This window comes from Olea europaea, chromosome 20 (assembly GCF_002742605.1).
Source record: "Olea europaea var. sylvestris chromosome 20, O_europaea_v1, whole genome shotgun sequence".
Lineage (NCBI taxonomy): Eukaryota > Viridiplantae > Streptophyta > Magnoliopsida > Lamiales > Oleaceae > Olea > Olea europaea.
The window spans coordinates 8,275,291-8,298,173 of NC_036256.1; the positions used below are offsets into that span (position 1 = coordinate 8,275,291).

Consider the following 22,883-nt stretch of genomic DNA (forward strand, 5'->3'; position numbering starts at 1 on the left):
GGCCTCATTTGACGGATGTTTGAGCAATATAGAGATAATGTTGAAAAGATGTGAGGAGACAAATTTAGTACTTAATTGGGAAAAATGTCGTTTCATGGTCCAGGAAGGCATAGTTCTTGCCCATCGGATTTCACATAAAGGGATAGAGGTTGGTAAGGCAAAAATCCAAGTCATTGAGAAATTACCTCCACCTACCTCAGTAAAAGGGATAATGAGTTTTTTGGGACATGTCGGATTTTATAGGAGGTTTATCAAGGACTTCTCGAAGATCACAAAGCCACTTTACTCCTTACTTGAGAAGAACACTCCATTTGATTTCTCTCAAGAGTGCCTCCATGCTTTTAACACTCTTAAAGAGAAACTCATCATGGCTCCTATCATTGTAGCTCCAGATTGGAATTTACCATTTGAGCTTATGTGCGATGCAAGCGATTATACCGTTGGAACAGTTTTGGGGCAAAGGAGAAATAAAATCTTGCATGTTATTTACTATGCTAGCTATGCCACTATTGAAAAAGAGATGCTCGCAATAGTATTTGCATTTGATAAATTTCGATCTTACCTCATTGGATCGAAAGTGATTGTTTACACGGACCACTTAGCCCTCAAGTATTTGCTAGCAAAGAAAGATGCCAAGCATCAGTTAATTAGATGGGTCCTTCTTCTACAAGAGTTTGACTTGAAAATTCATGATAAAAAATGGACTGAAAATGTTGTTGTCGATCATCTATCTCGACTTGAGCAAACCAAAGAGGTGGTGGATGGGGAGATAAATGAGGTATTTCCCGATGAACAACTCGTGTAAATTATGCATCTTCTACAAGCCACCCATATACCATGGTATGCGGACCATGTGAACTTTCTTGCTAGTGGCATCATTCCTCAGGATCTCTCTTACCAACAAAGGAAGAAGTTCGTTGCCGACATCAAGCATTATTTTTGGGACGATTCTTTGTTGTTCAAATGGGGCCCGAATCAAGTTATTCGGAGATGTATGCCAGAAGATGAAATGGAGCAAATCCTTGAACAATGTCATTCCTCACCCTATGGTGGTCACTTCGGGGTCGTGAAAACCGCATCAAAGGTACTTCAGTCCGATTTTTATTGGCCCACATTATTCAAAGATGCTCACACTCGTCTTCAAGTGTGACAAATGCCAACGCAGTGATAATATTTCCAATCGAAATGAAATGCCTTTGAATTCTATATTAGAGGTGGAAATTTTTGATGTATGGGGTATTGATTTTATGGGACATTTTTATCCTTCATTCTCAAATCAATACATATTGGTAGAGGTTGATTATGTGTCAAAGTGGGTAGAAGCGATGGTTTTGCCCACTAATGATGCTCAAGTGGTAGTAAACTTTTTAAAGAAAAATATTTTCTCTCGTTATGGCACCCCCGAGCTATCATTAGTGATGGAGGTAAACATTTTTGTAATCACCTCTTTGACTAAGTATTGACCAAATATGGAGTAAAGCATCGTGTAGCCACTCCCTATCATCCCCAAACTAGTGGCCAAGTTGAAATTTTGAATCGGGAGTTGAAGAGGATTCTTGAATTGACGGTGAGTGCCTCTAGAAAAGATTAGTCTAAGAAATTAGATGATGCATTTTGGGCTTATCGTACCGCGTTCAAAACGCTCATTGGTATGTCTCCCTACCGTCTTTTGTTTGGGAAAGCTTGCCACCTCCCTGTAGAACTTAAGCATCAAGCTTATTGGGTAGTAAAAGCTTTAAATTTTGATGTAAAATTGGCCGGTGAGAAAAGATTTCTCCAATTGAATGAACTGGATGAAGTCCGCCTTGACTCTTATGAGAATGCTCAAATTTACAAAGAAAAGACAAAGAAATGGCATGATAAACACATTTTGAAATGCGAGTTCTTTGTTGGGCAACAAGTTCTTCTCTACAATTCTCGACTCCGATTGTTTCCCGAAAAGCTTCGCTCGAGATGGTCTGGTCCTTTTACCATTGCTAAGATTTTTCCACATGGAGCAATTGAACTTCATCATGAGGAAAAGGGGAACTTCAAGGTTAACGGGCAACGATTGAAACCATACTTTGGAGGCGATTTTTCTAAGGAGAAATCCTCCATTCCTCTTGCCAATTTGGAGTGAACAAGGCCTATAGTCAAGCTAGGGACTATAACCAAGCGCTTGTTGGGAGACAACCCAACTTTCTTATCTTTACACTTTTGTTTATGTTACTTGTGATTAATACTTTTGTTATTACATTTTGAATTAATACAATTCTTTTGTAGGTCAAAATTTTTGAAGTCCTAGCCACCCATAGATCTCAACAAGTTTGGGGGTGCATGGTCCACTAAGTCATAAACCAAAAATTCATCTACACATCCTTCAACAAACACCTAATCAGGGAAGTTTCGTTATCCCTCTCCTCTTTATCTTGTTCTTTACACATTGAGGACAATGTGTGGTTTAAGTTTGGGGGTGATTGTGCTTGAATTGGTGATATTATGTTGATATGTTAGATAGTCTTGCCGACTTTGCATGGTTTTGATGTTTGAAATTGTTATTGATTCATGAGTTATGCATACATGACCAAATATGCTATTTGTGCGTAATTTTTTCAAAAAAAAAATTGCTTATCTATTGTGAGATTTTGAAATACTTTGAGCACAATAGTTATGATTAATTGCTATCTAAATGTGGAAATTTTTTGATTGAAGGATATATTTTTGAATTGGTTGAACTAGATTGTGACTTGTGAGTTGTTTGGAAATTTTTATCAATCTATATTCTCTTTTCTTTCACTTTACCACATTGTGAGATAAGTTTGGGGGTGGTCGAGCCGGTGAAGGAGATTATCTAGAAGTGTGTTGATTCCGTGCATGTTGACAATATTTGTGTGAATGTCTTTTGTCAAGTATAAACTAGGTAATGGCCGTATGCTAGGGATCTAAGCCCCATTTTTGTTATGTTAAAAAAAATGAAGTTATTGAACTTGTTGAATCTTGGGCCTCACTTCGTAGCCTTTTTGACTCGAGTTATTAGATCCGTAGAGGTATTTTGAAACCTGGTACCCTTTGGCCCAAACAATTGGGGAGTTATCGACCTAAAGCTTGCTACAAGGGTTAAGAAGAAAACTTAAGGGAGTGAGGTAAAACATGGGATTCGGCTAAAAAAAAAAAAAAAGAGAAAAAAATGTTATTGATATTTGGGTTTAGATAACTAGTGGGTTTGAATTGCTTAGTATAAACTTGAATGTGAAAGCACACATTAGTAGAGAATCATCACACGACTAGAGATTGATATTACTGGTTAAACCCAACCGAACTAGAGCAGGAAAAAAAATGAGTGAATTGAGAGCAACATTAGATTTACACCTCAGGGAAAGAAATGAATATCTATTTGAGGAGTGTAAATTTCATGAGTGAGAAAGGAAATATTTGACCACAAAGGGTCAGGTTGGAGCCAATTTGAAGATTTTTCCTTCTTGACAAATTTTTCCTAATTTAGATGATAATTGAAAGTGACTATACACATACACACTGATCGAACATTGGATAAACTCAAATTATTTTTGTTAGCATTAGTTGGAGCATATTTGTGAATTGATTATACAATTTTACACTCATTGATATTTTTGGCAAACTATTTAGTGTGTTGACCATTATCACTTTTGCTTGATTGTGTGGTAAATAATCTTGCTCGGGACGAGCAAGAGTTTAAGTTTGGGGGTGTTATAAGTGTATTTTTGCACACTTATTGAGCACTTAATTTGATATAATTATTGATGAAAAGAATGAAATTCTACTCATAGTTAAGTAATATTTGCTTTTGTAGGTAAAAATCACCCAAAGGAAAGATAACAAGGCAAAAGAAGGAAAAATGAAGAAAAATGACTAAAATTGTACAAAATTGTGAAGTTGGATGCCAAGGCAAACAAGTCAAAAAGTGGAGGATTTGGGATGCAATTTATGGAGGGCAAAATCGAAATGGAAGTCAAAAATCTGAGGACCAAATTGTACAAAATTAAAGTTGAGGGACTAGCATGCAATATTTGAAACTTGGCTGCAAAACGAAAACCATTTTCTGGTTTTGGAGAGAAGCCTAGGCGTCACGGCGCCACTGTTCCGGCACCGCAGTGTCCATTTTAAAAGAAAAAAACAAGTTGGGGACCTTTTTGTTAACTTTTGAAACTTTAAGGACCAAGGCTACAATTTTTCTTAGGTTTTAATATAAAAACTAGCAGCTGGAATTTCTGGGTGGAGCTTCTGCCTGGGACGATTCTGCCTCTTCTTTCTTTCATTTTCTTTTTTTTTTCTTTCATTTTCTTTTCTTTTTTTTCTTTCATTTTACTGGCATTTTGGGGATTAAATCAAGGAGCAAAACAAAGGATAATACATTAAGGTGAAGAAATCTTGGGAAAATCAAGTTCAAGCTACAAAAATGGGGTTTTATCTATAAACTTGTATTTTCTCCATTATTTTGTCATATTTGTAATGCATTGCTATAAACATTCTCTTTTCCATCATATGTATAAAATGGGTTAGTTAATTGAGTTGGGATTTATGGTGTTAGTTTAACCTAGTTTTAATTGATTTTCAATATTTGCTCTTTAATGTTAAGTTGTTTATTTCATGTGTTTCTATTATTGTATTTATTGCATTTTCATTTATGTGGCTAATGAATGAATGTGTTTAGTGATTTGTACATCATTCGAAAGAAGATTGTGCATTTTAAACCAAATGGTAGAAACCCTAGGTTTATGTAGAGGATGGATATATACCTCTAGTCCTAGGTGACCCAATGAGCTATTTTCATAACAATTTAATGCGATTGTTTGGTTGTAATCGACATAGAGATATAGTAGGTTAAACCAATCAATTAGGGTGGATTTCACTAGAGAGAGGTAATTAGCTAAAATTGGAAAATCGGGTCTAACATCGTAAATGAGTAATTCGTTAATTGGCATGTGGAGAAATTAATTAGGCGACGGTTAAACGAAATCATGAATTCCAACCACGTTTTCTTCCAAAATTCCCAAGATTTCTATATTTTCTTAGTTTGTATGTTTTTTTCCTTAGTTTCTAAAATCAACTCTTTATTGTGTGTTTGTTTATTTTCATTGTTAGAATTAAATTGATTAAAGTTGTGTAATTTAAAGTAAACATTCCTTGAGGGATCGACAATCCGGACTTAAAAGGTCCACTTTATTACTTGAACGCGACCCGTGCACTTGCGGTAGTATTTTAGCGAACATATATAATTTGAGAGATTGCGAGGATAGCAATTTCTTTGTAAAGGGAGGCGAAAGAAAACTCAAGTGAAGAAACTGTGGTTTCTTCATACATTTTGTATCGTTTCCTTGTGATTTTAGTGGATTTGAGCAAAATATACTTGGTAAATGATCAACAGATGAGTAGGCTCCAACTCAACATCTGGGCCCTAAGGGTTAAAAATTCTTGGTGTTGTTACTTTTTGCAATTTACTTGTTTTTCAAAACGTTTCTGTGTGAATAATCGATCCTAAGTCCTTACAAAGTCCAAAAAAAGAACTTGTTAGAATTAGCTTGTCACAAACAATATTGCTTCGACCTTGATTCCGTGTCAATGCAATGACAAGTTTTGTCTACCTTGTATTGAAGGATTACAGTGCGAGATTCAGCCTCTTGGACTTGCTCTTTTAGCCTTCTCTCAAAATCATTAACCTGGTTCACAAATTTGATAAAATTCAAATCTTTGAAACAGTCGAATATAGTCTCTGCAAAGAGTAAAATCAGAGAACCTTCTCTCGGTATGCTATAGACTCAAATTCTTCTAGGAATTTGAGCTTGTTTTCAAGATCTACTACCTTCATCAAGGTTCAGATATATTATTAGAACAATTATTAAAAAAATTTCAAGCTCAAGCTATTTACAAAATATTGCTTAGATGCAAGTATAAATCTCAAATGATGGTTTTAGAAGAATACCTTCTATTGAAGTCTCTCACAAGTTTCTTCCTTTATCTTTAATCTCTTCGAAGGATGTGAAACTTTTTTCTCAGATTGGCCATGGAGTGATGTCTTTAGCTCGAGCAGTCCTTCTAACTCCTTTATCTTGTTTAGTTGGTTTTTGTAAATCTGATCCTTCCCTTTGGCTTTACTCTGTTCGTTTTGCAAGCTCTCTTCAAAAGTTTTCAAAGCTTCATCTTTGGACCTAGATTCTTGTCTTGCTTTGTAAGCCGAAAAAGATATAAGATAATTGAAAAGGAATGAGTTCCAAAACCAAGATGAGATTACTATAGGTTGACAATATATTAACCGAAGGTTTTGCTTTAGAGTGGACATACCATCATTTTCATCTTTTGAAGCTGACCAGTATCAATTCACTTTCTAGTAGGACCCAACTCAACTCCACGAACTCTGGTTGCAAAATTAAGCAAACTCAGAGTTTTCACTTAAATCGTGATCTGAAGGACTAATTTAAACAAACATCTAAGTTTTGAGTCACCACATACAGTAATGAATAACCATATTATGGAGCCATGCGTTTTATGCAACGTGGTTTAACCGCAAGTGTACGGTGTCAAATTTTGTAATATAGTATTGAGTGAGAGTGTCGAACCCGCAAGGATTGTATTTAATTTTCACTAAGTACTAGAATTATGCAATTTCTATTTTATCTAGATAAATGTATAATTGAATTGATGTTTTATGAATGAACAATTTAAACTAAACTAACGTGATTGAATGTGACAAATTTGGGGAATACAAATTATCAAATGAGAGGGCCTAGGGATTGATTTCACCTAACTTTCAATTATGATTCATCGAATTCGATTTATTTCAATTAATTTTCCCATATTTAAAAGCAAGAATCCTAATGTATTTCTAACCCCCTCTCTCGAGCACCGATTAGAAATTAATTCTAGATCCCAATTCTAACATCTCTGTTCAAAATTGAAAATCAAAAATTTAATAAAAGTCCGATTCTTTTGTGGAGTAAGTTTTATAGATTTATACTTTCTTTTGAAACCTATAAATTCTATGTTGTATCACTCTTATGATCACGCCTAAATTCCCACTCTCTCGAGCATCCGAATTGACTAGCATCAAATCATCTAATTGGTGATTAGGCAATTGAAAGCATTAAAATCATGATACAATTAAATATATACGGGAAAATCAAAGAAATAATTATAAAATCATCAAATCATAATCTTGATTCGGCTACATCAATCCCCTGGATAAATTGTTTAATTCATGATATAATAAATGAAAATCATAGGAATTATAATAAACAACATAAGGAAAAAGATAGAAAAAACTAGTCTTTTGGGTAGATTTTCAATCTTCTTCCTTGATATTGTTCATCATTCCTTTTGATGTCTTCAATTTTTTTGCTTCGCTCAAATTGTGTCGTTGAATTCGTCCATCTTGCCCCCTTCCATTCTTCTTGAAAATAGAGTTTTTTTGAATGATACTTATAGTATGTTTGGGGTCTTGGACGAAGTAGGGTTGAATTGAGCCAATAAAAGAGTCCAAAAACATAAAAACGCGTTCTCCCAAGGCGCCAAATATGGGCACTGCGGCGCCACCTATTATGTTAATTTTCAGTCGTATGGGCGTTGTGGAGCCCAAGATGGGCGCTACGGCACTCGGTTCGGTCGAAATGGCAGACTGCATATCATTCAGTTTTTTTAGCATAACTTTTACATCCGATGTACAATTGAGGTGATTCGAGATGCATTGGAAAGCTACCTCAAAGGGTTACAACTTTGCTTCAGGCGTCATTCATTAACTTGATCGTTTGCTATGATAAAAATGTGTCTCAATATGAGGTTGAAACTCCAAGGTTTAACTTTTCGGTTGGAAATTGATTTGTGATCATATTTTGACTAAATTTGATCCCTTTGACATCTTTTTTCATCCAATTGACTCATAGCACTCTCGGATCTTCATCGCGAGGTTCAACACAACTTTTCAATATTTGCACTTTAGTTCTCGAACTTTGGATTTCTTACAATTTGGCCATTTTATCCAATTTGGCCAACTTTTCCTTATTTCTTTCAATTTCATCAACCTACCTCACAATATCAAAACACACATTAAAAAGCTCTAAAATACTCTCAAGAGTAGCAAAATAATAAATTAGGTAGCATAAATATCATGAGTGTAGAGCACTCATCATATGGTAAACAAAATATGGACCCAATCTAACAATCTAAAAATGAAAGTCTACTTTCGGATGGGCTAGAGACATTTTCTGATATGGCAGAAAATAAATAATGCTGTTACCTAATGAATCTTGGAGTAGATGAGTCAGCTTGGAGTTCCCATAGTTACAACCATATGACATTAAAATCTGAATGCAAGTGTCTTGGCGCAGCTAGAGCAAAATACAGGAGTAGAAGATCAAAGAAAACTTGAAAGGACAAGCCGAAGCTTGCTCTTCTTGCTCTCTCCTGTGATTAAAATCTTAGCTTTGAAGTCATGACTTATCCATGGTGGGTGAGAGTTATCTTGTCACGTTAGTGGTCAAGTCTATAATTTTTGACAATTCAACGTACTCACTATGGATAGAAGATGATTTCCGTTTCCTTATTTGGATGAAGTATGATGATTCCTTATTTTAGAGCAAGAAGTAAATTGAAGTATAAATCAGTTCAAATATTATGGCATTATAAATTTAGTTTATTAAATAATTTAAACTATAGATTTTTATTTTCTGAAATAATAAATTTTATATTAATTTATTTTACTATTGATTAGTTGTATTAAAATAATGATTAGTTGTATTAGTTGTATTAAAATAATGATATCAAATCAACTGTTAAAAAATAATATTACATGCAAATCTAAAAATTTTCCTTATTTTTAACTACACATTTTGCATCAATACACCATTAAAAAATACAATTTTAGGGAAATAATGTGACTCAAATAAGGGCTTAGTGTAGATTAATGGCTTATTCGGAATTGATTTTGAGAATTGATTTTTTGATCGTTAGGAAAAAAGTGGAGGCCACCTATGAGAGAAGAAGTAAAAAATTACGACTGAAAATACTGAAATAACAATAAAAAAATCAAATTTTCGGGGTGAAAAATCACTCACAAACGAGAGCCAACATATTTTCATTTCCAGTCAATTTTTTTTTCTATGTTAAACAAAGTTTCCAAGTCAGCTTATAAGAATAATTTGGATTTCGATGAACCAATCCAATCGGTCAATTACAAAAACCAAACATTCCGTTTTCCGATTTTTATGCACATATTCATTTAAATAGTTTCAAAAATTTTTATTTAACTTCTGTTTGGTGGGAATTAAAATAAAATTTTTAGTAGATTTTGTTTGAAAAATTATGGATCACATTAAATATGTGATTAAAATTAATTGTTGAATTTAATTTAAAAAAAATTTGATTTCAATTCATACCGAACACAATGCTTGTTTGGTTTAGATTTTAATTCAATTAAAATCAAATTTTTGATCGTTATTTCACTATTCTAATCGTCATTTTTGAATTCTTCTCTTACAAGTAGGACCACTTTATCTCTAATGATTAAAAAATCAATTCTCAAAATTCCTACCAAATAAGCACATGGGCTTAACAAATAGAAATTTATATTTAAAAATAAATTTGTACGTCGAGTTGGGTCAAATATTAATTGTGCTTGATGTACATAAAATATGTATATGGAGGTATTCACACCCCTCGTAGATGAGACCCACATGAGATGAATCCCACCCCATTTGAGGGTGTGGATATTTCTATGTATATATTATTTGATGTACATCAAGATTTATCCGTCAAACATTTTGTTATCCCTAATCCAGAGTCTAGAAGCCTTAACACGCGCGTTTTAGGAGCGTTGATACAAACACCACTACAAGGTCTCCAAAAGCTAGAGGGGCATTCCCGGATCCTCTTTTTCCCAGCCATTGTCGAACCTTCAAATAAATTTCCCTCACTTTCTCCCCTCCTTATTCACATCCATGTATATGTATACAAGTTAACCGTCTTAGCCATATTTTCTCTCACTCTCCCTTGTCTCTTTTCGATGATCAAAAAAATTGAAAGGAATTGTGATCGCCGGCGAATTGTTTGGCTAAAAAAGCATTGGTTTGATTTGCAAACAAAAAGGTTGCTCTTTTTTCTTTTCAGGAGAAATCACTGGTTTAAATACATTTGTATTTGTTTTGGCATTTCAAGTTATATCATTTCTTGTTTGAATAGTTCTTCAAATAAAATTCGTGTCTTGATTTTGGGTTTGCTTTTGAACTGTTCTTAATCAGTTTTATATTAGTTAACGATTCTGTTATAATTAAAACTTGCTCTTAAGCTTAATCTGAATTCGGATACCATTTCACAGTTCAAGACGTTTGCGAATTGACTTGATGTCTTTCCACCATTTTTAGGTCATATAATTTGGTACCATTATTATTCCTGACATTTACATTTATTAAGCGGGATTCCCAAGGTTAAATACTAGGCATTTTTGGGTTTGTTCGAAACTGTTTGCACCTCAGCTTGGTAAATATGAAGTGAACTGAATTTCCCCATACTAGAATTAGGTGTACAGATTGTGCTTGAATGGATTGTATTAGAATGGAAAGAAATTTTGGGGGTTGAATTGTGTTATGAAGATGGTTTTCAAGTAAGAAATTATGGATGACGTAACCAAAGCTCTCAGCCTGGGACACCAATTAATTTGGCTGTTCCTAAATGATGAGGTTCCTACTAAATTATAATCATTAAGCATTTATCTAGAATATATATGCCACGTTCTCTATGGGCTTGTCTCTCCAAAAATTAGAAACATACATATAAGTATGAGAGCAATGGATAGATTCTAAAATTGCATCTCATTTTATCGAGGAACTTAAATATTTTATCTTTTTAATGTGGTGTCTTACTTTTATTTTATTTTCTGCCAGATATCTGCCTTGTGCCTGTGACAATGGAAGCACCATGTCAATTAGAGATCAATGGGCAAAACTTGATGCTTCCACCTCAACCACGAACTTTTCAAGATCGTGACAACCTTATCAAATATGTTCGTGATTTTGGTGCCAGCCAAGGGTATGTGGTGACGATCAAAAAGTCTAAGAAGGATAGAAGAGTTTTACTTGGCTGTGATAGAGGAGGTGTTTATCGTAATAGACGCAAGATTGAAGAGGGCAAGCGTAAAAGGAAAGTGAGTTCACGCCTCATAAATTGTCCTTTTGAAGCTGTAGGTAAAAAGGATGATGATGTTTGGGTGCTTACAATTAAAAATGGTGAGCACAACCATGAACCTTTGAAAGACATGTCTGAGCATCCCTATAGTCGTCGTTTTACAGAAGAAGAGGTGTGGCAAATCAAGCTAATGACAGAAGCTGGTATCAAACCTCGTCAAGTGCTCAAGGCTCTGAAGCAAACAAATCCAGATCTTCAATCAACACCGAGGCATCTCTACAATGTCAAAGCTAAAATCCGTCAGGGGAATATATCAGGTTTAATGCGTTACTATCTTATTAGTTGAAAGTACCTGTTTGCTGATAGTTATAGATTCCTTCATCACATCCTATCAGTTAATTGGTGCATATCCTAAATGAATATTTAAGTGTTCATACTGTGCTTGTAGTTGGTCATTTATAGTACTATTAAGATCAATTTTGTAACATTTTGGTAAGTTCCTGGGCATAGAAGATGCTTGCGATGAGGCAAGTATATAAGAGTTGGTTTTGGTAATAGCAAGAAAATTGTTACGAGAAGGACCTGTTATAGCCAAGTTTGGGAACTTACACGATTGGAAGCTCAATCATTATAAAGGAAATAGAGGGGAAGAGAGGAAATTAGAAAGAGCAAAAGGATAGTTATATGAAATTGTTTTGCTGGAAAGATGATAGTAATGGTTTTCCTTTTTGGAGTGGTATATTGAAGTTTTCATAGAGAGGTTGATTGCTACGGCTAGTTGTTTACAAGTAAGCTGGTTTGCATATATTAAAAGCCTGGTGCACATGTCTCTCTCTCTATATATATGTTTTTTCTTTAATTCTGTAACCGATGCAATGGCATTTGCCCCTTTGTTGTGTTTCGATACAGCAAATGACTGATGGGTAAAAATTTCTAATTCAATCTTTTCGCTGATCATATGTTGGGGCTTTCTGTAGAATCTGTTAACATGTGCACGGTGGTATAGCTAACCACCTCTATTTTTATTCATGTAGCACCTAAGTTATTATTTCATTACAACTTTCTCTAAGACAGCATGATATGAGGTTGTTGAAAATTCAACTTCAGTATTGTTATCTCAGACAATGTATAAGCATTCTAAACTAAAATGCTATGTAGAACTCCTAAATCTTTCGTCTGTGCTATCGCCAGATTTTTGATTTCGTTGCAACTTTTCCAAGCTAGGATGATGTTTGCTTGTTGCAAATTCATCTGAGGTGATTTTGTCTTGGATAATATAGAAACGTCTAGACTAAGAATTCTTTAGTAAATAAATTGAGTGCATAGGTATCTAATTTTTTTTTTTCTTTTGTCATTAATTGTTGTTCCTTAGACAAAGGTGTATCTTCTTGTGGCTTGGATGCTGGAATCTTGAATCCTTAACTTTAATCAAAGACGAGAACAATGGCTATCATGTTATCTAGCTTAGCAATTTCTTTGGTTATTCACGTGATAATAAAAGTTTCATGCACTGTCACTGCTTCCACGGAATTCCGATTGACATTTGAAGTCGTTAATTATCTTTCCCATAATAAAATGCTATTATTTCTGCAGATAAAAGTTTTAAATCATGGAGACCCAATGTGTCTGCTCCTGTAGACACATCAATTGAGACTTCAACATGCGTCTGCCCTGTAAGTTTTGGTGTAAGAGAATATATATATTAAGCCTTTTTATATACTATCTATGTCTCTTGGCTCCTTGTCCAAATGACAGTTGACACTAACTTCTGACTTTCTTTTCTTTGCTGGTGGTCTGAGTTCAATTGTAGCTGAAGGTTACTAATTATATAGGTGGGAAGTTTGTTGAATCACAGGCATGTGAAATAATTGATGTTATAAACCCTGTAAGCTTTATCTTTGGAATCTGATTCCTATATATCATTTTTTTCTTTTTGAGCTTGTGGCGTAGTAGTCTAATGGATCGGTACTACAGGCAACACAAGAGATAATTTCTCAAGTTCCCACGACTACATATGAAGAGTTCAAAGCTGCTGTAACTGCTGCTAAACATGCTTTCCCCGCATGGAAGAACACAACTGCTTCCACTCGTCGGCGGATCATGTTCAAGTTGGAGGATCTCATCCGCAGAGATATTGTATGGCTGATTTTATTTCAACTTCTGGCTACTAAATTTCAATGAACATTGGCATTTTTGTATGTACAGGACAAGATTGCCATGAGCATTGCTACAGAGCAGGGTAAGACATTGCATGGTGCCAAAGGTGATCTGCTCTATGGTTTAGGTAACCTGCCCTGTATCCTGCAGTTTTTCCTCTCCTCTTTTTTTCTCTAATTTCACTAAATTGAAGTATAATTTTGGCTCAACCTAGTCCTTCCTTTGCTTGTAGAGATAGTTGAACAAACATGTGGTATGGCTACTCTACAAATAGGGGAGTATTTACCTAATGCTACTAATGGAGTCGATGCATATTGCTTTAGAGAACCACTTGGTGTTTGTGCTGGAATATGTCCCTCAAGTTATCCGTCAATGATTCCCTTATGGGTATGTGTATACTTGTTATAGCGTGTTTGTGGGTGTCTGCTGCCAAATTTTCTGAATTATATTGAATTAAAAAAGTGTTCTCATAAGGAAATCCTGAACTTTTACTCTTACTTTCCAAGATGCATGGTGTTCGTTGATTCATGTATTTGGGGAAGATAAAAACTACTAATATTTTATCGTTGAGTTCCTTCAATTTAACTAAGCAAGCTATTTTAGTCTAATTTATGGTTTAAGTGCACCCAAAGCTTTCTTTATTATAATTGCTTACTTCATCGTACCTAATCTTTTTGTCTTTTGCTGTTAATTGTCTGTCGGTATCGGCTGTTTCATGTACGTATGTGGAGCAAGATAAAAATTATTCGTTTTGAATGCACGTTTACTGCTTTCGCAGATGTTTCCTATTGCTGTTACATGTGGAAATACGTTCATACTGAAATCATCAGAACATAATACAGGTGACTGCCACCAATCTCTCTTCAATTTTAAGATATCTTTTTGTGCTTTATAATCTTAATGATTAGTCCATGAAGTTGAGTTTCTCTCTAAAGCATTTGTAATGTTCCTAAACTTGAGTTACCAACTGGGAGATGTCCTGGGAAGTACAACAGAAGATAAAAAAGGATCTGGTGACTGGGAATCTACGATGGAATGAGAAAGAAGTTCAGTAAGTAAATGAAGTGGAAATTCACATATTTTGAAATGGAAGTGTCAGAAAAATGATAAACATGGTCATATCTTTGTAGACTATTGACATGACTCCGTTAGTGGTTCATCATAATTTGTAAAGACAATTAAACTGGTGAGGAAGAGTGGTTAGTGTTACTATTGCAGGGGGCAATATGTACGAACTTACTTAAGGAAGCAAGATACTGAGAAAAGATATGGCAGTTCGTTGTCCAGTGTAGTGTATATTTCTAATATGAAGTAAGTTGCATGCAAAATTCTTGTTGATGATGCCCTTGATATTTAGGGCTCAATCAAGCTGACTGGATTTACTCTGTTATCTTGCGTTTTCTGTTTTGTGGTTATTTTAATGTCAAGATTCTTTTGATTGTTCTAGATAAGTGGTGGCATATTTTCATAATATGTCTATCAGTCCATAACAATTCCTCTGATGTTATTGTCACATGGGTCTCATCTGTGCAAATAGTTGACTAAATCAGGCTTTATGGGAAAATGTTGACGACAATTGATACTGCAAACAAAATAAAAATGCCAAACAAATTCTTGTTAGCTACTAAATTTGTCATAACATTTTGTTCATGAGGAAAAAAATAAGTAGTTAGTGTATGTTTGGCAAAGCTTTCTTCTTATAAGCTTTCATCCATACTTTTTGTAAAACGAGTTATAGTATACATGGTGTACAATACTATCTAATAAAGGAAACTAACTTACAGATTACACAAATTAAGGAAAGAAAACTAGACAATCAGATAAATGAGGGATCCTTGATATTCTTCGACCAATCTAAATAATTCCCTAATATACTTAACCAATCAGTCGCAGAATCAGGAATTGATTCCCTGATGGTCTTCAAATCATTTCTTCAACAAATATGTTCGAACCATCATCTTTTCACTAAATAGTTACCTCATGAGCATTTCAGAATAAACTCTAATGCTGGGTATACTAATAGGGGATCTTATATAACCAATTACCCTGAAGTCCTAAAAAATATACGGTCTTTGCTTTTACATGGCAAAAGAAATTACAAATCACATTATCTAAAAAATTGTGCACCGATGTCCAATTTTAGGATACACTTGGGTCATGTCCCTATTCTGAAAAAAGTAAAGGATTATGCGAATCTGGCGGTAAAGCATGAACCTGCGCATGACACAGACACCGTGTAGCAGAGGTGTGGAAAACACACTGTGCAAAGATTTAATTTGGACAACAGGCATTTTTTATCCATATGGAGAATGGGGATTGAGACATTCAATATAGATTAGAGGAGTAATAAGTCATGATGATTTTTGAAAATTAACAATATTTTTATTAGCTTAATGATAGGCATTGTTAAGGGATAACATCGAATAAAGATGAAAACATGGATAAATTTATAAGAGTTTAATAAGGTTAACTTTTTAAGATGGAACTCCAAGTTTTAACATAGTATCAGAGCCCATTAAGCTTTAATGAGCAATTCGATCCAATTAAAATTCAAAAAATGAGCATGCGGATTTTAAAATTAATCTGCTTAATGGGGCCACCATCTTGCAGGGGCATGTTAAGGATATAATCTTACATCAAATAAAGATGAAAACATAAATTTTTTTGAGAATTTGGACTATTCTTCTTAACAAGGTTGACCTTTTAAGATGGAACTCTAAGTCTTAACATACATATGCTTCAAATAACAAATCAATGATAGAGTGGGGGTAGTTCTATAGATTAATTGCCAGAGCCTATCAGGGTATCTGAAACGTTTTCCAAATTATTCATTATTCAGCACTCAGATAATTTTTTCTGATGAATGTCTACTCTTTTAATTTAACTCCTTACTTTGCATGGAATCCTATGAAATTTCTTCATATCTTTTTTACTGGAAGACAATTTTTTTTTTTTTTTTTTTTTTAAATATATCACGAGTGCTGACAAGACATACTGTGTGAATGCTTTTTGGCACTTTAATTTTGCAGCATGAGCCTTTTCATTTTAGGCATTTGTGTTTTTCAGGGGCTGCAATGATGATTGCTGCATTGGCAGCTGAAGCAGGTTTACCGGCTGGTGTTTTGAATATCATTCATGGCAATCATGTAAGCCTTTGCCTTGAAGAAGCATTTATTACTACATCCAGTGAACGATCCTAGGGTATTTATAGGATCTAATTTATCTTTTCTTTTTCAATCTTCACCTATAGTTTGGTGTACTTGAAGACACTGCCAGGGGATCTGTATTTATGCACATTTTCTCTTCATAAGTTGTTATTATTGTTCTCCTGGGAAAGATAAGTATCACTATAGAATGATTTTAAGAGGTTTTAATATCAGTGTGACAACCTCTTTATTGATGAACATCCCTCTTTGCGCCTGACAAGTTTTGTCTTCTTTATTCTGTCCTCCATAACCGACGAATGCTTTGTTTACTTAGAATATTGATTGCACTATTCTTTTATTGATCTTACTATGTTAATAGTGATTGTTTCTGGTAGTAGCAAATTGTTTAAGTTCTAATTAAGATTCTGTCTATTTGCAGGAGATTGTCAATAATATATGCGATGATGATGATATAAAAGCCATATCATCTGTTAGCTCAAAGACTGTATGTTGTTCTTTCTCATTTTCTAAATTATGCTTTCGGTTACACCTTTTCAGACACAAACCTCTATGCAACTGGATGCTCATTTTGGTTTTTATGATGCATCTTTTTCTTATGTTAATCAATGACAACCCCCAATGTATACAGTTACTTTATATGCCTCAAAAGCCTTACATTTTTCTATGTATATAAAGATTTGTGTTTTCGAGCTTACTGATTGATTATGTTGTCACTGTATGTTCTCTCCAAGCATTTCACTAAAGAATATGCATCTAAAATAATTTCTTACATTTTTTTCACTTGACTTGAAGGCTCTAATGCACATATATCCTAGGGCTGCTGCCAAAGGTAAATGTATTCAAGTGAGTATTCTATTTATCAATAAAGCATTCCACCTAGCTAGACTTAACTGATTATGAAAATTTTGTTCTCATGAGTTTTTTTTCCCCCTTCTGCTTATTTACCAGTCTAACATGGGAGTAAAAAATCATGTGATAATCATGCCTGATGCAAGTGCTGATGCTACATTGGATGCTCTGGTTGCTTCTGGTTTTGGGGCTTCGAAAGTCCATAATTGCATGAGTCCGAGCATAGCTGTTTTCGTCGGAGGCTCGGCCCCATGGTGTGACTTAGATTATGCTTGATACCACTTCTATTTACTTCTATATGTTTTCAGAATTGAAATTGTAGTGTGAGAGTTTACTAGCATCATATCTTAGCAACGAAACTAGCTAATCATAGTTCTACCATCAATGAAAAAATTATTTTCAACTGCTATGACTAGTGTATCTGAGCAAGGATAGCTCAGAGAGCAAATTGAAACTGTAGGGTGAGATTTGACTAGTTTATCTGAGCAAGGAAACTAGCTACTTATATTTCTACAGTCAATGAGAGAATATTTCCAACTGCTGTGACTAAACTAAATATAACAAATTAAAAAAATCAAATCTATGACCAGAAACACTTCAGCTCAATTATCCCATGACTAGAGGCCTCTAAATCATTGATCTAGGATTTTGCTGGAATGTTTTTAAATACTTGCGAAGCAAATAAATATCACTTGGCGAATGGGAAGAAGACCCAGATTGACCTAATACTATATACAATAGCTCAAGTTGACCATTAGTGAAGGGGGTTTATTCTGAGGATCGAGATGTCTCAAGGTTAGGGTTATCTACAACCGTCCGTTGGAGAGCCTACTTCAAGGTTGTTTTGCCTCCCATCAGTTTCCAACAAACCTCCCTTGTATATCACAACTTCTGGCAATGTTCGCACTAGCGTCCCTTTCTCCAAGACTCTTTTGCTCTCATAACTTTCGAAAATTCTTCGTGTCTTCATCTTCAAGGTCTAAACTTCTTGAGAGTTTCAATCCCCATGCTTTCCTCATCAAATATGTAAGATAATACGTTGTCAAGACCAAGGATTAGGTTCTTTACTGAGGACCACACTTCTCGCCTCTTCAAATTCCGGTTTCAGGCTTGCCAAAACGGACATTCCAACATCTTTGCCAAGGTTGATGCATCTTTAGGGGCTACCATCTCTGAATATTAAAGAAGACCTAGCTCCTGCAATGAAACCATCATGTTATAGTAGATTGTCAGGGCCTGATAACGTTGCTTTGTATTGTGGATTGCCAGCTTAATTCATAGATAAGAGCAACATTCTGTTTCTTAGAGTAGGTCCTTGAAACATCCTCCCTCACCTTTTTAACCAATGAGAGATAAAGAAATGGCTTCCCAATATCTGATTTCATGGAGTTCAGCAGCCGCCATATGACACCCTTGAATTCTCTTCATCCCACATCTCAAATTCACAATTATGTTCATTGTACTTCTTAAAATATTCTCTCCATTTAGTTTTCCAGTTGTAATCTGGAGTGTGGAGTTTTTAAAACTGGTGATGATTATGGTTGGGTTTGCAGAAGAAATATAACCTGACTTGTGTGAGATTTCTAACATGACTAATTGTAGAAGCGAAAAAATTCATAGGGAGAAGGATGAACCAACAATGAGGCAGCGATAACGAAATAGCCCGAAAAATTTCTGGTTCAGATACAATGTAGGTTTTTTACTATTGTAACTGTATTCATATTAAGTCCTGGATATAGTTACAATAACATATATAGTGCAAGAGTTGAATAGCCTATTTATACAATGCAACTAGTTAATTAAATTTCTATAATCAAGGAGAGAAATTTTATAATTAGTAGAGAACTAAATATAGCCCCTATTTGGTTAAATAAAAATCAGATTTTTAGTAGATTTAGATAAAGGGTGATGGAATATGTGGTTGAAAAGTTATGGATTTTAGAAAAGGTAGGAGGGGATTCGTTCTGTGTGCCTTTGTCTTCAGGCTTGGCACGGGACTTATTATATTCTATTAAAATGGTGACCTATAAAAGGTGTGGTTAAAATTAGTTATTGACTTTTACTTAGATTTTAGTATAATATTTTATTTGAACCAAACGTGGGCTTAAAGAAATTTAAAAAAACTTTTTGTCACCATATTTTCTAACAAATTTTTTTACTTAGCACAACTATGGGATTTGAAGGAGAGAGAAGCTAGATGAAAGGAGTAAGTGGAGAGAGCATGAGTGGAATGAATATAAATGCACATTAAGAAATAGAAAGAGAAAGTTGACTCATTTAGTCATAATTCTTCTATTAGTATAAAACATCGATATTCCTTATGACTTTAAATACTCAAATTATTTGATCTGGGCCTTATCCCATATTTATCTATTGTCGGCTAAATGAGTTCTCTTCTTCCTCCCCGTTATATCTAGCGACAGACTTGTTCTGCTTGAGTTAAAGTGCTTCCAATTGTTTGTCCGCTTGAAACTTGGCATAACCACAAATATTTACTATTATATTCTAAGGACTCATTCCATATGATTTTAGGTTGACTTCTTTCCTTCGATTTACCATTTCCCAATCAATGTGTCTAGCTATTGTAACCAATTCATGAATGTTATAATTCTTTATCATCTCTTATTGTTTTACTTAAATCTTTTAACATTCTTGTCTCAACTTCCTTGTATTTATCTAATTTTTTTTATTGCTTACATTTGGTTTTATCTAAATTTTTTAGTATTTTAAGTCTATATATGTTCCTAGTACTCATAAAAGCTTGTTAAAATCCTATAAGTAGAGTCTTAATCCTTGGATGACATTCTCCACTACATTTCCATCTTTGTGAATAAAGGGACCTTAAGTGTAAAAGTGGGATTGTGCTTTTTTCATGACCTCCAGTGTCTTGCTATACTAGTTTGGTGTAAATTTTCATTTCTTATTTATCCATATTCTACTAAGGCAACTTATCCATATTAACATATTTCCACTACGTTCATCTTGTGAACAATTTGTCTTTTAAAGGTGGGTTTATTACATGAATGGGTACTAAACTTTGCCGTATGTTACTATTTAATAATTAAACTTAAAAATATATCTTAATGGTCATTGAACTTTGCCAAGTGTTACTACTTCATAACTGAACTAAAAAATGTATCTTAATGGTTACTGAACTATGCACCGTGTTATCCATCCATCACTCAAATGGAAAAATCCGTTAAATTCAACAAATGACGTTGACTTGAATGATAGATTTATAGCACGATGCATAGTTCAATTACCATCGAGATATATTTTTAAGTTTAGTTATTAAGTAGTAACAATTTTTTCCTCAAATTGACCTCTATGAAAGAAGAAACTAAAGAAAATGTTGGGAGAAAAGTTGAAAAATCAAATCGACCTCAGTTGCATTAGCACTAATTCGAACATTTTTGCATTTTTTTAAAATTTTTCTCTGCCATTTTCTTTCGGTGTTCCTATTATCTCTTTCAATCTGTTTATATGAAGTTTGAGATACAATTAATTGATACTAGTTGATCTAAAAATCAGATGTACTTTTCAGTAACCATTCATGTAATTTATCCATATTCTACTAAGGCAACTTATCCATATTAACATATTTCCACTACATTGATCTTTTGAACAATTTATCTTTTAAAGGCTCAGCACCCAATGCCGTTAGTGTAGATGATCCAACAACTATTGTAAAGAACTTGCATTATAATTTCATCAAATAAAATTCGTTTATAACTTCTCTTTTTCATCCAACCCACTCTAATGCTATGGATTACATCCTTAAGCCCTCTTCTAACCTGTTTTAATGGGATTGCGTAGTTGTATATAGGAGATTCTTGGTTTCTACTAACACATGTCATAACCATGTTCTTCACTTTATTTAGCCTCAAGTGTCACCTCTACTTATTGACATATAGCAGGATTTCTGATTCTAGATGTGGTGGTTTGATCAAATATCCTTCTCTACGTCCTAGTTTCATTTTACAGACATTTTGTTGTTAATATTCCAATACTTGGTACTGTAAAGGCTGTAAAAGCGTAAAGCATAATTCTTATGGAATGCATAGTGTACATTAAATGTATTTCAGAAAGTGATCCAACTTGATATTATTTTCAGGGAGCATGAGCTTGTGGAGCGGGCCAAAATCCTTAAAGTAAATGCTGGAACTGAAGCTGGAGTTGACATTGGACCGGTTATTAGTAAAGAGGTCCGACACACTATATAATTTATGACCCTGTCAGTATGCTTTGTTAGAAAAATGACATGATTTGTGCCTTCTTGTGGACCTTTTGATGCCTGAACAGTGTTTGCTTGGATTTTTCTCCATCCATGTATTTTTGAAATATGGCTTATTTTTTCCTGGTTCTTACCTCATGTCTAAACTCATTCTGTCTTGGTTCGTGGTATATCCTGTGTATTGCAATGTGGTATAATAGCACAGCAGAAGTGTTTTTGTCCAACTCTGCTTTGCATGTAACCAAGGATCTGATGGGTGAGTTGCTAACATCCATGTTAGAGCTTGTTTAAATGGTAAAATAATATCTGCATATGCTTCTAGTTGGTTGCTGGTATAAGCACTTATAATACCTATGTTGGGGCTATTTTTAATTGTAGTCAGACTGAGTAGTAATAGGAAGTGTATTTATCTCTGTAGCTTGGTGCAGCTGCAAGCAATTATTTATGCCTGGGCTTAGACCTCTGAGATTTTAACACCAGTTTGAGAATGGATGGTTAGAAATCATTTGAATTTTTTTGGTTCTGATGCTTAGTGGGAATATGAAGATTTAAATGCTTGTTCTACAATGGATATACACCTCAATGTCGTCCATCGTCTGTTGAATTACTGGATGGGATATACAGTAGTATAGACTGGCTGTGTCGTTTTAGTTTTTAATATTGGATTTTGGTCAGAAATAGTTAATTGGTATTATCATTTTGTTTCACTGAGAAGCATCTCCTTGATGGCCTTAAATGAAAATATCTTTACCTTTGGGAAAATGGTGCAGGTATTTTGGGTTAGTAATGCTGCACCTTATGTTGATTGGGTTAGTAGAATGTGATATTGAAGTCGCTTTATGGAGCTATTGTTTCATTGTCTGGAACTCCACGTCGTCTGGATTGAAAATGAGCTAAGATGATGTGCTGCAACGCGTGCTAGCTTAATTGCTGAGTACTGAGAGATTAGAACTTAGCCGTTATCCATGTGTTTGACATTTAGTTGAGGCAGCTCCAGGGTGGTCTCACTACGACCTGTCTTTGGCACCTTCCCTTCATGTTAGCTTAATCATTTTTTACAGCATAAATCTCGCACAACTCCTAGTATTATCTTTTCTGTAGTTTGGTGAAGTGAGATGTGTGAGTCCTGTTGGTTTTGTGATGCTTAATTAACTTTCATTTCTTTTCTATGAATACAATTGGGTGTTGTGCAAACTTGTTTACATTTTGACATGGGACAAATATGTTTATTCGACCGCATTACTTTCTATGAGTATATATGTATGTATGTATCTATCTATCTATCTATCTATCTATATATATATATATATATATATTTTTTTTTTTTTTTTTTTTTTTCCTTTTCTTTA

The 22,883-nt window shown here is 34.4% G+C and overlaps 2 protein-coding genes across 2 annotated transcripts in view; both read left to right on the forward strand.

Moving 5' to 3' along the window:
* Positions 1 to 1,651: 1,651 nt before the first annotated feature.
* On the forward strand, positions 1,652 to 2,119 carry LOC111369023. Its single transcript, XM_022990511.1, has one exon. The coding sequence runs from the start codon at positions 1,652 to 1,654 to the stop codon at positions 2,117 to 2,119; it is 468 nt and encodes a 155-aa protein (XP_022846279.1).
* A 7,654-nt stretch (positions 2,120 to 9,773) lies between these two features.
* The window catches only part of LOC111369531 (methylmalonate-semialdehyde dehydrogenase [acylating], mitochondrial-like), a 30,719-nt gene continuing 17,609 nt past the window's right edge, over positions 9,774 to 22,883 (forward strand). Inside the window, exons 1-13 of the mRNA XM_022991091.1 lie at positions 9,774 to 10,092; positions 10,887 to 11,444; positions 12,721 to 12,800; positions 12,938 to 13,012; positions 13,102 to 13,263; positions 13,333 to 13,411; positions 13,517 to 13,671; positions 14,063 to 14,126; positions 16,351 to 16,430; positions 16,870 to 16,935; positions 17,244 to 17,294; positions 17,400 to 17,554; positions 21,415 to 21,505. Coding sequence (XP_022846859.1) covers positions 10,910 to 11,444; positions 12,721 to 12,800; positions 12,938 to 13,012; positions 13,102 to 13,263; positions 13,333 to 13,411; positions 13,517 to 13,671; positions 14,063 to 14,126; positions 16,351 to 16,430; positions 16,870 to 16,935; positions 17,244 to 17,294; positions 17,400 to 17,554; positions 21,415 to 21,505 — 1,593 coding nt within the window. The 5' untranslated portion in view covers positions 9,774 to 10,092; positions 10,887 to 10,909. The remainder of the gene's footprint in view (positions 10,093 to 10,886; positions 11,445 to 12,720; positions 12,801 to 12,937; positions 13,013 to 13,101; positions 13,264 to 13,332; positions 13,412 to 13,516; positions 13,672 to 14,062; positions 14,127 to 16,350; positions 16,431 to 16,869; positions 16,936 to 17,243; positions 17,295 to 17,399; positions 17,555 to 21,414; positions 21,506 to 22,883) is intronic.

What these genes read in the sequence shown, in the direction of transcription:
- LOC111369023 (XM_022990511.1), top strand. Translation starts at nt 1,652, where the DNA reads ATGTCTCCCTACCGTCTTTTGTTTGGGAAAGCTTGCCACCTCCCTGTA.